This window comes from Urtica dioica, chromosome 1, assembly GCF_054948205.1.
Source record: "Urtica dioica subsp. dioica isolate 48M chromosome 1, U.dioica_male_clone48M_v1_H2, whole genome shotgun sequence".
Classification (NCBI taxonomy): Eukaryota; Viridiplantae; Streptophyta; class Magnoliopsida; order Rosales; family Urticaceae; genus Urtica; species Urtica dioica.
In genome coordinates, this window is record NC_142756.1 from 8,431,750 (window position 1) to 8,445,592 (window position 13,843).

Below are 13,843 nucleotides of genomic sequence, written 5' to 3' on the forward strand. Positions count from 1 at the left end.
CTCATGACAGATTCTTACAATCACATCATGTCACAGCCTGTCTAACGATAACAAGGACTGGATCCAACAGTGTGTGTTGGCTGAGACTGAGAGGGCAGGTGAGGATCGTTGACATGGCAACTGTTGTTGGGCTTGAGCATGTGGTGAGTTTTCTCTCTATATATATATAGAGAAATTTCATTTTGTAGACCTAAAACTTATCAAAATATCAAGACTAGACCCATTAGTTTAATAATATCCGAAATTGAACTTTTGGACACTTTTCGGACAAATATATATATATATATATATATATATATATATATATATATATAAGCATCGGATTTTGGCGGATTTAATCAGATTTTGGGTTGAAGGTCATCGGAAAAATCCGATGAGATTCATTGGATTTTTCCAAGTTTTTTTTAAAAACTCTCACTATGAAAAAATCCAATGAATCTCATCGGATTTCATCGGAATCCGATGAAATTCGATGATCTCCGATCAGATTCATCGGATTTTTCCATAGTGAGAGTTTTAGAAACCCTAACTATGGAATTTTCCCAAAAATGATGCGAAAAATCGAAGCTGAACACATACCCAAATTCCTAGCGTTGCCCCGAACCCCACGAGCTCAGCGGTGAGCTCGATCGCCGAAAGTTCTAATCCTAGCGCAACCAACTCGAAGGTGACAAAACTTGTGATGAAGATGTGTTGAAATGACAGAGGAAGATGAGTTATTTGAATTTCATGGGGACATTTTTGTCCAAAAAATGTCCAAATTTTTTATATATTATTAAACTAATGGGTCTAGTTTTTATATTTTGATCATTTTTAAGTCTACAAAATGAAATTTCTCTATTATGTATGTATATATATGTATTTATATATACAATATATGGAGAGAGAGAGAGAGAGAGAGAGAGAGAGCACTATTGTTTACATGTGGAATCAACTTGTCCGTGTTTTTGAATGGTTCATTCATGTCTTTTTTTTTTTTTTTTTTTTTTTTTTTGAGAACTCCAAGTATGTTGAGTTTCGTTGCGTTTGACAAATCATTCTTCTTGAGGATCTGCTTGGTATATAACACGTTCTATAATATCACCGGGTAATTTTTCTTTTGATAGTGGTCACTACAATAATATATCTTAAAAAACTCATGCATCTTAAGCATAGCCAAAAACAATTTGTGATGATCTGTACTTATGATTTTGGGAAAAGTAATTACTTAATTCTTGGAAAACGACTTGAGCATTTTTCTTATCAAAACACTTTAATTTAGCACAACTAACTGTGCAAAGACATCACCATTTGGCCATTTTAATTTCCTTTTTCGTAAAACCGGTAACATGTCATTGTCTTGATGTCGATGCAAAACACGCAAATGGCACATGCTCAAACGTGACAAGTTTATAATATATATAACTACGATCACCTTAAGATTGATTATATATCAAAGTAATGAAATTCCATGTTGATACGTAGATTCTCCAATGAAAGAAAACACTGTATAAAGAAATTAGAATCAGAACCACATTTGCTGTACTATTGTGAGAAACGGCAACACAAAGGAAGCTGAGCTAAATAATAATATGATTGTCATTAAACAAACACACCAATTCCCAGGTGAACTTTTTTTTACCAACAAAAGAGTTTCCCAACTTACATTGACCTACTTAATCTACATGTTTAATGTGAGGTCAATAAATTGAGGAGCAAAAAGCTGTATTATTATGTACAACCCAAATATGCCTCTAACTTACATAGTCAAAAAAACATTATTTGCTACAAATTATTGCAATGACTATTTCAACAACCCCCATATACCCACCACACCTGTCTCTCTCTCTCCCCCCCTCAATGTTTCCTAACATGTAATACCAAATTTGACTAAAATGTAGGCAGAAAAAAATAAATATAAATTAAATTCTCTCAAGTTCTAATTACGGGACCCTTGTACAGCCCTCTCCGAATCACAAAGTCATCAGGCGGTTGGTGTTCTTCTAACCACGCCACGTCGGGCAATATCTCTCCGTCCAAATCAATGTCACCTAAATCCCAACGTAACATACCACGTTTTTTTTTAATTTAATTTTTTTTAATATTAAATAGAAAATATAGCAGCAAAACATATTTAAAAAAAATAAATTGAGAAAAGGGTTTTCATTACCGGGCAAGTCTCTCCTAGGGGACTTGCGGAAATAAGTACAGTGTCGTCCGTTTTCGGAAGAGTAAGGCGGAGTAAGGATGTCGAAGATGGCACACGGCGTCACGGCTCTGAAGCAATGGATGTTGCCTCCGGTTGTCGGGTATAGCACCGTTGCGGGACTCGGGGCTGTCATCTCGGTTTCCCTCACCAACTTAGCTGCTCTTGCTGCACAACAATATACCACTTTTACCTATAAACTTTGGCTGAAGTGAAAGTAGAAGAAGAAGAAGATAAAGGATGTGTAAACAGCTACATTGACTTCTGTCTTTTCTTTAACTTAATTAAAGTAGAAACTGATAAATAAAAAAGAAAGAGCAGAAAAAGCTCTGGGACAAATTAGAAACTAACACCAACCACCACAACTTGATACAATGACTAATCTTCTCTCATCATTCCTACAAAGAAAATTCCACAATCCCCCAGCAAGAAGCTAAATCTGCTGTTTTAGCGGCGTGAAGCCACTAAGGATTTCCTTGGAGACGATAATGAAGAAAGAAGGGAAGTCCCGCTCAATATTTAAAGTTCTGAACAGTCAGGTCCAGATAGCCTCGGCAATATGGCACTGAAAGAAAAGGTTGTCTTGGTTCTCCGTGAGAGGGACAAAGAAGGATTGCGTCTTTTTAATAGGATCTGATAAACTGGATCTTGAGTGGCACTTAAGCTTGATGTCTTAAGCCCCTCGAGCAAAGAATATATGCTCTCTTGGCTGCCCATCCACTGAATAGAGCCTGATGGCAAACATCTCTGCACACAACAGTGACGTCTAATTCCGAAACCTTTCTTCTCAAGGACGAAATCCAAGAATCCCCAATCCACTCCATCATCATAAGCCTTCTCCAAGTCAACTTTGAGGACAGCCCCTTGCTTTCCCTTTTCATATAATCTTCGATAACCTCAGCGGGTTGAGGATGAGATCTGTAATTTGTTTCTCTCAGAAAAGCACCATGAGCTTCTGCAATCATAGACTCCATAACTTCCTCTAATTCCTTGGCTAACAGTTTAGAGATAACCTTATAAAGACTAATCACCAAGTCGATTGGTCTAAAATAAGCAATTCGTCTGGGTTCGACCTTCGTCACCAAGCTCATCGGTCTAAAATCAGCCACTCTTCTACCCAAGTGTTGTCGGTCTAGTGGCGGTCAGGCCCTTGGTTTATTTCTAAGAGGTCCTGAGTTCGATTCCCACTCAACACCTAGCAATGGCTAGTGTTTTCAGTTCCCCAGATGTTGAAGAGTTGGGCGGGGAACTGTACATAATAAAATAAAATCAGCCACTCTTCTGGATTCGACCTTCTTCGGCATCAAACACACATGTGTCTCTTTGATAGCTTGATTAGCAATACCGTTGAACCGAAAGCTAAAAATAAACCTTGAACAAATCCACCTTTATAAACCAAAAAATCCTAGAAAAAAAAAGTCATCATGAAACCAACTAGACCCAAAGACTTATCGTTCACAAAACTAAACATACCCTCCTCAATATCATCCTCAATATCTCAGGCGCGGCTCGAGCACCAGCCTCCATTTGCGATGGACTCGTCTTCGAGGTCTGCAGAAATCGCTCCAACAGATACGTGAGATGAACGAATCTCTCGTCTGAAACGTGCTGGATCTCGTCGAGTCTCGTCGTGACCTCGTTCCTCATTTCTTGATGAGTCGTTTGGATGTCTTGATTCGCGTTCTTGATCTGCTGACGGATCGATCCGGTTTCTCCTTCTACGGCCTCCGATCTCGCCGCCGTGCTCTTCGATCTGGTTTGCCAGTGAGATACTTGCACCACCGGCGGCGGTTGAAAGTGGTCGTTGAAAGTGGTCGAGAACGCAGAGCTTCAATTCTCTCCAGGATATGAATCGCCGACGACGATCCTCCCATCGGAACCACCGTAGTGCATATCCAACCATTGACTCTTCTGCGATCTCTAACTTCTCGTACTCTGAATACTCGTCGAAAGAGAAGAAGTACTCCAGCGATGAAATCCAACTCGCCGGATAACGGCCGTCGAAGGTCGGAATCTGATTCCACATCCTCGAGATCGTTACTGCTCTGATACCAACTTGATACGCCCCGAGATATTTCTTTTATTGTTTCAAATAGGAATGAAACTATTACAATGAGATATCGGACTTTCGAGACGTCCGTGCTCTCCAAATTGAACTAACTTCCTAACCAATTCTTTCCGGTACTTTTCCGATCCCCCATTCTCTTTCCCTCACCTCTTATTTATACTAAGTAAACAGCCTAACTAACTAATAATACGTAATTACAGTACTACCCTTACGGTCCTAACACACTAGACCCATCCCTCTTTCTATTTTCTTTTGCTTAACCCATTATATTCAAGGCTTAGACTTAGAAATCCTTGAGCATAAAACAAATGTGTCACATTAGCGATGCAGCATATCAAAAGAATAAGATTGGGCTTTTATGCCCAAATAGTCCCTGAAATTTTCTCCATATAATTTTTAGTCCCTAAACTATTAACAGAGTTAGGCGGCCAAGTTTCTGCTTTAGAAGTGTGCATGTCAACATTTCGCCAACTGTGTCCATTAATAAAGTAATTTGAAGCAAGCAGATTTAAAAATTAGAGAATATAATACTCAAGTAGAGATATAGGACAGAAAAAAACACCTTCTAAAGGATCTTCTGGCCTTGGTAAATCAATCCAGTCATACGAATTTACGAATAATGAACCGTAGATAAGCTTGCTCAGCACAGTCATTCCAGGATGATTATGTAAAGGAATAATGGAGGATGGTGGCATACAGAAAATCCCTATCTGACAAATAAAACAAAGAATGAAAGATTGTATAAAACAGCTTCCAAATCATTGTTGCATTTATATTTGGTGGGAACCGTAAAATATTGAATTTCAAATATACCACCAAGCGACATATAAATTTGTACTCGATAATAACTCATAAATTAAATTACAGTGCTTACAGAGAAACTGTCGTCCTCATGTAAATGCAAGTATTTGATTGGTGGCAGTGATTGGTGGCGCCCATTACGTTCTGGCATAGTACCTGGCCAGTTACGTACCAACTGTGCTTCTTGCTCAAGACCTACATCAGACGGCTTGATTTTTTCTGATATGAAGATAGTCATACATTACACGGTGAGTGCTATTTTAGTGACAGAAAGAGGGAGGTGATCTTAAACTATTTATAAGAGCACAGACGAAACGTGACAATCACAAACTTTTGAGCATCAAAATTGAAAGCCAATAAGAAGAAATCTGGAAATCGTAATGATTTATTTGGCTTCTAAAACATGTTACTACATGGACAATTAAATCTGGAAAACACTCGAGCATAAAAAATTGAAAGCCAATAAGAAGAAATCTGCAAATCGCAATAATTTATTTGGCTTCTTAAATATGTTACTACATGGACAATTAACTTTATTTTTTAAAAGACATGTTCGTGGCTCGAACCTTTTGCGTGAACTAAACATTAACGCGAACACCATTTGAGAGAAAAAAAAAAAAACTTATCAAATATATTAATACCTCCATCGGGAAAGGCATTAATGCTAACATTGACCATATAAAAGACAACATTATAGCTCCAAAACTTCCATATTAACAAATGGCCATATATAGGTTGAATGGTACACCAGAGAGTGATAAATCAGAGAGATACAACTATTTAGGTCGATACGATTTTTGGAGGCAGGAGAAACAAAAGAACATAAAAATAACAAAAACAATAACAGGTGGTCAAAAACACTGTAAGAAGATTAGGAACTGCCACATGAAAATAGCACCTGTAATGTCTATGCATTGATATTTAACAGTGGAATATCCAATGCAATCAAAACACACAATTATGCAACCTGCCATTCTAGATAGTTATATGCTTTGATGTTACCACCCAAGGTATTAGACTAATATCACTGGGACTAGAACCTTTATGATCTATTTCAGTGATTATATTCTTTCTAAAGTAAATGAGGTTTCTGATAAAAAAAAAATATTGCCCTTTTCATTTGATACTATTCTAAGAAGACCAAGGCTCTTTCCAGTTTTGTAAGTTTATAGCACATAAATCTAAAATCGGCTAACCTAACAAACTACCAGTAAACGAAAAGATGCAAATAAACTAATTTATAGACAAACATAGGCCCGTACCTCTATGGCAGATCAAACAAGAGAGTAAATCATATACACAGCACCAAGTGATAAAACTTGAAGCATATGCATAGATAGACACCAAAGTAGCTTTGATTATTTTAGAGAATTTTGCCTATGAAACAAGAAATTTCAGATTTCTATGAAAAATTCAGTGCTATTCACATAATAATAATAAAAATAAAATAAAAAACATACAAGTAAAGTTTGACGAAAACAACTAGCAGAACAAGAGGATAAAATCAAAATTCAAGACATAAATTTCATATTAAAAAAATCCATATATTTCAGAGCAGACATCCCGAAAACCCCTCTTTAGGTTCCAGCAAGATTCAATGTATTTGAGAAACACTCGTACCCCTTAAAAAAACACTAGTTGATTACAATTCTCTACCAGAATAATTAAACAGCATTAGCAAGCAATAACACCAAGCTTTCAGACAAAAATTTCCTCGTACCTAACATGTTGCGAACTCTCTCGAGAGCCTCGTCCGAAACCGGCCCATTGGGTGAAAACGCCGCTTTGCAAGTATTGTAGAGTCTCTGTATATAATATGGCATGATGCAAACACGGTACCAACTTTAACTGAATCGACAATGGTTCCGATATCAGTACAAGTCGATAACGCCTTCGCAGAAGGAATAACTAAGAAATGACTCTAAATGGCCACTTGAGCGAAATCAGCAGAGAAAGCTTATCTCCTTCTATACGGCGCATCCAAATTCTGATTTTGCGTAAGCAAAAGAGCCGCAACAGATCTGCATCAGAGCTTTCCCTTCATATGCTCTCAATTCTCTGCAAAAAAAACAAGGGGGTTAGATATCAAGTTCGCTAAATTCGGCAGAAAGATGAGAGCTTTTCCACAACTTTACTAAAGCACACAGCTACAATATACAAACACGGAAAATGACAATCCCAAACACAGAAGTTCATGCAAAACCAGTTGGAAGAGAAATCGACACAGAGGAGCAATATCGTCTACAAGGAAAAATTGAAAATTCGAAATTATAAAGTGAATAATACATGGGGAAAAAAAAAGAAGCAAAATTAGTAATTTCAGAATATAATTCGTGAGTTACACATATAACATGGGAAAGAAGAGCGGAATTGGATCAGGACCTAGAACGGCCGTGGATGGAGAGAAACGAAAGCAAATATGTAGAGCAGAGATGCAGAGAAATGAAATTGAGAAGAAAGAAAAGCGTAGAGGAAATGAGAGATCGAAAGAGGAAAACGAGAAATAAATACGGAAGAGAAGATCTTGAGGACGTCATGCGCTACCTTTTTGAGGGCTTTTTGGTTTTATATATTTATTTTATTTTTGTGTGAGAGGGCTCTCTCTCTCTCTCGGAGAGCTCTTCTTCGGAGCTTTGGCCCTGAAACCAACAGTCGCTCCCTTCGCTACAAGCTCGTGAAACGCATGTCTCTCTCCCTCTCTCTGTCTCGGTGAATAATTGCAAAAACTAAAAAAATATATAAAAAATATAAAAACAAAACAAAACAAAACAAAAAACAAACAAAATACAAAAATTACAATCCTGTTGGATGCAGATTTTGCCAAACGAGGAGGTTCACTGTAAGTCTTGTGAAAAATAAAGGGAACAAAATAAAAATTTAAAGAAATAAGGGGAAAAGTACACAATGATAAATGATTGGAGCTAAGAATTCTAATCGGGGCAAATTTGAAGTAATATTCGGAGAAGGATAATTTAGAAAAATCATATAAATTTAAGTTAAAATTATATAAAAAAAAATTATTGAAAATTTGTGTGATTAATGATATTGATATCATTGTATTGTATTGACTTATTTGTGACAAATATTCAAGTGGGACCCACTCATCGAAATTGAAATTTTTAACAGATTTTTATTCATCGTTACGAGAGGTATAAGATCGATTATTTATTTTTCAAAATCAAAATTATAGTGAATGAGAAATTAATATTCAAAGTTTGTTACAAGAAATACATTAATTGTGTGAAGAAAACGAAATTACAATAGTCTCTCATAATGAGAATGAAAAAAATAATAATAAGCGTTTACAGCAAAGTTTGCATAAGGGTTCGGGTCAGGTGATCTTGGCGTACGCGTCGTCGTTCGATCGGCGGCCAAGATGGGCTTCGTTTTGCTTGTCTTGACTATCTCTTTATTGCTACTTTCACCTCTCTTTTTTAGTTATTACATGAATAACTCTTTTATGTTAGTCTGTAACAATAATAATAGCCATAACTTTTGTGAACATTGACTTAAAAGTAATGGCTTGATTGACCATTGGCGGCTGACCGTTTTTGGCATCATTGACCTTAAAGGTTGGAGTTACATATATGGACTTTATGAGACCATTATGTGCTACGATTTTTGTTTAAAAACTGGTCATATGTTAGCCTGTAAAAGGCTGGTCATGTTTTAGTCTTTCCATTCGTCTGGGGAAAAAAATGAGAGTTTCTCCGTAGCTTGAGGCAGAAAAGAAAGAAGCTTAGCCAAGGATTAAAGCTAGAGTTTCATGCACAAAATATTTTTAGTTTTTTTTTTAATTCTCTCGGTGTTAGTGATAGTTTTTTGACACATGTTCAAATTCATTGGAGTTAAACAAATTGGTGGTTTGTTCGTCTCATACATCGTTGTATCTTGGAAAGCGATTGCTCAAGTTTTTCAACACTCGGTGGAAGAGCAATAACGCTTTAAGAAAATCGTCTAATGAGCTTTGACGTTCCCCATTTTCTTTTGTTTCCCGGTTTTGGTTATCAGTTGTATTTAATTATTTTATTTCATGTCTATGTTTCTAATATATTAATTTCTTGTTAGTTTATTTAATTATTATTTGTCTATTATTTTCCCGCCGATTATTGGCAATATGGCTAACAAAATTAAGATAAAACTTATAATTTTCAAAACTTCAAGGGGGGCATGTAACTCCTATGAGTCTAAGATAGCTGTTTCGAGGGTCTTTCCTCTTTTCTAATTTCCGCATGGACCATCGTCCCAAATAGAATTCCTAGACATATTCAAACATCGATACTTACACTCTCCTCTATCATAAACATCAAATTCTACTTCTTTATATCTTAAGTCATCTCCAATATAACGATAAAACGCCAAATATAGTGCAAAAACTTCTCCAACCATACTGCAATCCACACGCGTTTGTACAGTATCACGCTAAATTTGATGTGGTATTGTATACACGGAAAATTTGTATTTAAAAAAAAAAACTTTTTTGAATATTCATTAATATGTATATATATATATATATATATATATATATATATATATATATATATATATATATACATATTGTTGAACCTATTGAACGAGTGTTACGCGCAACACGCCACAATCAACAATCAGTTAGCATGTAATAGAAGTTTATTTATTATTAATTGTTTTGTCATTTATTTCCTTGATATTCTCTTGATATATATCAGGAAGTTATTAGTTGATATTATCATTTATTTCATATGTTTTGTACTTTCCACAGCCTATTTATGGCAACACCTTCAATGAAAATACACATCAGTTCGTAATAGGAATTTCCTTTTCGCACATATGCTACCATATAATACGTATATTTAAACCATATCTTACAAGATAACTATAATAAAAAAAATGTAATAAAAAATGTAATAGACTAATTTAGATAAGGGCAGTGCAGCAAAATAGCCAAAATGAAATTATGAAATTTGTTTTTAGCCTATGTTTCACAATTTTAAATGAAACAGCCAACAAGTTTATGTGATAATAATTAAAGTCATTTATAAACAAATTCGTCATTTTCTCTTTCCTACTTTTTTCCTACACTTTTTTTTACATAAAAACTTCAAAAAACCATATCTATCTCATATGAACTCGAAATTGAGTGAATCCAAATCCTACAGATTTGTGACGCCGAGATCTTAAAAAATAGATCCATTGTGTTTGATGAAAAATCATGTTTAATACCATAGATGTAGAAAAATCACGTTGCTACTTTAAATATGGAAATAACTAATTTTTTTTTAAATTATCGACATAAATATAATTTTGCATCAAACACAATAGGTCTATTTTTGAAGATCTCGACGCCACGAATTTGTAGAATCTGAAATCACTCAATTTTTTAGTTCGTATGAGAAAGATACGAATTTTTGAAGTTTTGATGCAAAAAAAATTATTTGAAAAAAATAGGAGAGAGAAAATGACGAATTTGTTAATAAATAAGGGCAAATCAGACCTTAATTATTGCCACATAAGCCATTTGGCTATATCTCTAAAAATTGTCAAACATATGTTAGATCCAAAATCACATGTTTAAAGTGGTCTAGTTAGTTAGAAATCTCTTTAGATAATTAGCATTATACAATCTATCTTTCAATTGTGTTTTTTTGTAATTATTTAAATGAATTATATTATTTTAAGTAATTTAATATTAATTTTATTATTTTAAATTTAATAAATTTTAATTTTTGTTATATATTAACATGTAAAAAATAATTTTAACTAATTAATTAAAAATATATGAATTATAAAGAATTTATTTAGTTTTAATTATATGATAATGAAAAATTGTGTTTTTAGTGTGAAATTTGGTGTCGTAATTGGAGTTGAAAAGTTTTTTTGGTGCTAATAACAAAAAAAAAATTGTGTGATTTAAACACCAAATTTAGTGCATGAGTTGAAGTTGCCATTAAAGTGTCACTTAAAAGTGTCATTTATGAAGTTAGGTGAAAATATTTTAATTAAACATAAAAATAAAAATCTATATTTATAATAAAGTCTATATTTAAATCCATATAAAAAGGTGTTTGTTTAATTGTTGATTAGTTTTGCAAAACTATAAAAATAGACAAGGAGAAGAGTCACACTAATATCTCGTTTAAAGATGCTAATTTTTTTTCATACCTCATAATTTCGATCCTTCCTCAAATACCCCCCTTAATTTTATCCTTATTCTATATGAAACTGCAATAAAAAAAAAACGTAAAGAACTTTTAAACAGAAAAAAAAAATGATTAAAACACTAATAATTCAAATAAAACTGGAAACACGATGAAAGTGTAGAAAAGGGGTACTTATGGAATAAAGGAAGAGAATTATGGGAATTAAGTTTGAAGTGACTATATTGAAGGTCATTACTAGCATGAATAAAAGAAGCCCACAAACGTGATCCAGAAAAATAAATCCATCCGTGGAGTACTTAACACGATGAAAGAGATCAGAATCAGATAACCCAGCGAGAAGAAAGAAAAATATCTGCGAAAAGAAAATCCCTTGTGGAAGTGCCCTAAGAGAGAGAAACAGAGAAGCCATGGCCGGAATGGGACACATCAGTCAGGATTGGGAACCCGTCGTCATCAGGAAGAAGGCTCCCAACTCCGCCGCGAAGAAGGACGAGAAGGCCGTCAACGCCGCTCGCCGCTCCGGCGCCGAGATCGAAACCCTTAAGAAATGTTTTCTTCTTCTCTTTCTTTTAATGATTTATTGCTTTAGAAATCGGTGATGTCTATGGCTAGGTTTTTGTGTGCTTATGATGTTTCTTCTGATGGCGATTTCATTCATTTCGATTGATTGAATCAGCTACTGCTGGGACCAACAAAGCCGCTTCCAGTAGCACGTCCTTGAACACGAGAAAACTCGATGATGAAACGGAAAACCTCGCTCGTGAGTTCTCTCTCAATCTCGAAGCTAGCTTTTGAGAATTGATTCTGTTGTCTTTCTTTGATATGCTGTTTCTCGATGAATCGGATTGCGGATTATTTGCGATTTCGTACATGTCGTGTGTTTCATGATTGGACAGTGTGATTTAGTAATAATTTGAGAGACGAACGATAACAAAAAAGTAATGTAGAAAAAAAATAGGACATGTTGTCTTGTCTATTAAGCCCACCACACAAATATAGTATGGGTAAGAATCTTGAATAATCGTTTTATTTGTGCCATGAGCCTGGTGATGATTCCTTGAGTCTCACTTTCTCTGTTCAATACTATGAGAATCTTGAAAACTCGTTTCATTTGCGCGACGAACGTGGTGGTGATTCTTTTCAATACTGTAAGACTCGAAAAAAATCAATTCAGTGAGCCGGGTATGATTCTTCGGGTCTCACTTTCTCTGTTCAATACTAGAATAAGAATTTTGAAAACTCGTTTCATTTGTGTGACGAACCTGGTAATGGTTATTTTTTTTAGTATCTTTCTCTGTTTTACTATCACACTTGAAAAATTGAGATGATTCTTTTGAGTCTCACTTTCTCTCTTTGAATGACATGGTTTGGCCATATGATGTGTTCTTGTACACTTTTTTTTAATTATGTCTTTATGACATTGATTTCGGAAACAACAGATAACCGTGTGCCAACTGATCTAAAGAAAGCTATTATCCAAGGACGTGCCGACAAGAAGCTTACCCAGTCTCAGCTTGCTCAAGTATTGATTGCTCTGTCTCATTCTCTTTAAATACTTTTGGGTATTTCATGTGCGGGTTATTGATGTCCGTTTCTTGTTTCCATATTTAGCTCATCAACGAGAAGCCTCAAATTATCCAGGAGTACGAGTCTGGGAAGGCTATTCCCAACCAACAGATAATCACAAAGTTGGAGAGAGCTCTCGGAGTTAAACTGCGCGCAAAGAAATGAGATGGCCGTGATTGACTCAAAGCCGGGCGAAGAAAATGTGTTGTTTGTTTTTCAAGTTTGAATCAAATGTTGTCCATGAATGTCCAGTAGCTAATATTCCCAACTTCAAGAACATGGATTTTGTGCAGAAACTTGTTGGTTTTAGAGTGGTCTGAGTCAATGTTTCTGGTTGGAAAACTGGTGTTCCGTACTACAACTGCTAAATGGTCTTTTGCCGTCTCTCATGAACATGTTTCTGAGTATTTGAAATAAAAATAGTTGTGGGATTGTAAATTCAGTAACAGAGCAGTCCATTGGGGTGTCTTCATATATCTAACAACTCTGCGTTATATATTCCTTGCTTGAGCAGGTTAGGTAGTTTGTTCCCACATGATAATAAGATTCATATTTTGCTCGTTCCTACTACCTGACTTGTATTCGTCTTCATTTTTTTTTTTTTTTTTGGATAAGTTTCAACAAGATAACTAGATAAGGATGACAAAAAAGTAGAGTTTGAATCAGACCCCAACGGAAAATTAGAATAGGATGCTTCTTTATTTGCTCATCAGTTAAAGGTCTATAATTTAATCGCTCCAAATAAAAAACAGCCAAGAATATGACGAAAGTCAAATGATAAGGGCACAAATTGGGTGTACCTCCTCGGCAGGAATACTTGAAAGCTCTGCAGATCTTTTAAAAATACCCTACAGGAACGAGCGAAGTAATCCATACAATATTAAAAATATTGATTTTCAATGGAAGTTATTTTTCTTTAAGATGGGGTTTTTATTTTTTTTTTTTATTTTTATTTTTTTTTTAATTTTTTTTTTTTGAAGAACGATTTTCAATGGAAATACATCGTATGCAGAAACAAAAATACAGAATTGTTAGAAGAAATGTTATCAATAGCCAAATGTCTACGCCTCTTATAAGAAACAG

The 13,843-nt window shown here is 35.0% G+C and overlaps 2 protein-coding genes across 3 annotated transcripts; one reads left to right on the forward strand and one right to left on the reverse strand.

Annotated features, from left to right (window-relative positions):
- Positions 1-1,550: 1,550 nt before the first annotated feature.
- Positions 1,551-7,791, reverse strand: LOC149406992 (plant cysteine oxidase 5-like). Of its 2 annotated transcripts, none has more exons than XM_089610414.1 (6): positions 7,599-7,791; positions 6,775-7,112; positions 5,128-5,273; positions 4,816-4,963; positions 2,150-2,353; positions 1,551-2,030 (listed from the first exon to the last, which is right to left on the reverse strand). In XM_089610414.1, exons 2-6 carry the CDS (start codon positions 6,875-6,877, stop codon positions 1,912-1,914), a joined length of 720 nt encoding a protein of 239 aa, XP_089466540.1. In that variant the 5' UTR covers positions 6,878-7,112; positions 7,599-7,791; the 3' UTR covers positions 1,551-1,911. The 2 variants fall into 2 exon arrangements, with proteins under 2 accessions (XP_089466540.1, XP_089466545.1); XM_089610419.1 differs by lacking the exon at positions 7,599-7,791 and adding an exon at positions 7,437-7,568.
- Positions 7,792-11,485: 3,694 nt separating this feature from the next.
- Positions 11,486-13,202, forward strand: LOC149406993 (multiprotein-bridging factor 1b-like). Its single transcript, XM_089610428.1, has 4 exons — positions 11,486-11,743; positions 11,871-11,954; positions 12,634-12,716; positions 12,806-13,202. The coding sequence occupies exons 1-4, from the start codon at positions 11,602-11,604 to the stop codon at positions 12,923-12,925; spliced, it is 429 nt and encodes a 142-aa protein (XP_089466554.1). The 5' UTR covers positions 11,486-11,601; the 3' UTR covers positions 12,926-13,202.
- Positions 13,203-13,843: the final 641 nt, after the last annotated feature.

Bases quoted from the DNA above. Each gene is read 5' to 3' on its own strand.
- LOC149406992 (XM_089610414.1), bottom strand. From the start codon at position 6,877: ATGCCATATTATATACAGAGACTCTACAATACTTGCAAAGCGGCGTTT. The intron at 5,274-6,774 runs GTACGAGGAAAT...TCTTCATATCAG, and splicing joins GAGAGTTCGCAACATGTTAG to AAAAAATCAAGCCGTCTGAT. The intron at 4,964-5,127 runs GTAAGCACTGTA...TTTATTTGTCAG, and splicing joins ATGAGGACGACAGTTTCTCT to ATAGGGATTTTCTGTATGCC.
- LOC149406993 (XM_089610428.1), top strand. From the start codon at position 11,602: ATGGCCGGAATGGGACACATCAGTCAGGATTGGGAACCCGTCGTCATC. The intron at 11,744-11,870 runs GTTTTCTTCTTC...TGATTGAATCAG, and splicing joins GATCGAAACCCTTAAGAAAT to CTACTGCTGGGACCAACAAA. The intron at 11,955-12,633 runs GTGAGTTCTCTC...CGGAAACAACAG, and splicing joins TGAAACGGAAAACCTCGCTC to ATAACCGTGTGCCAACTGAT.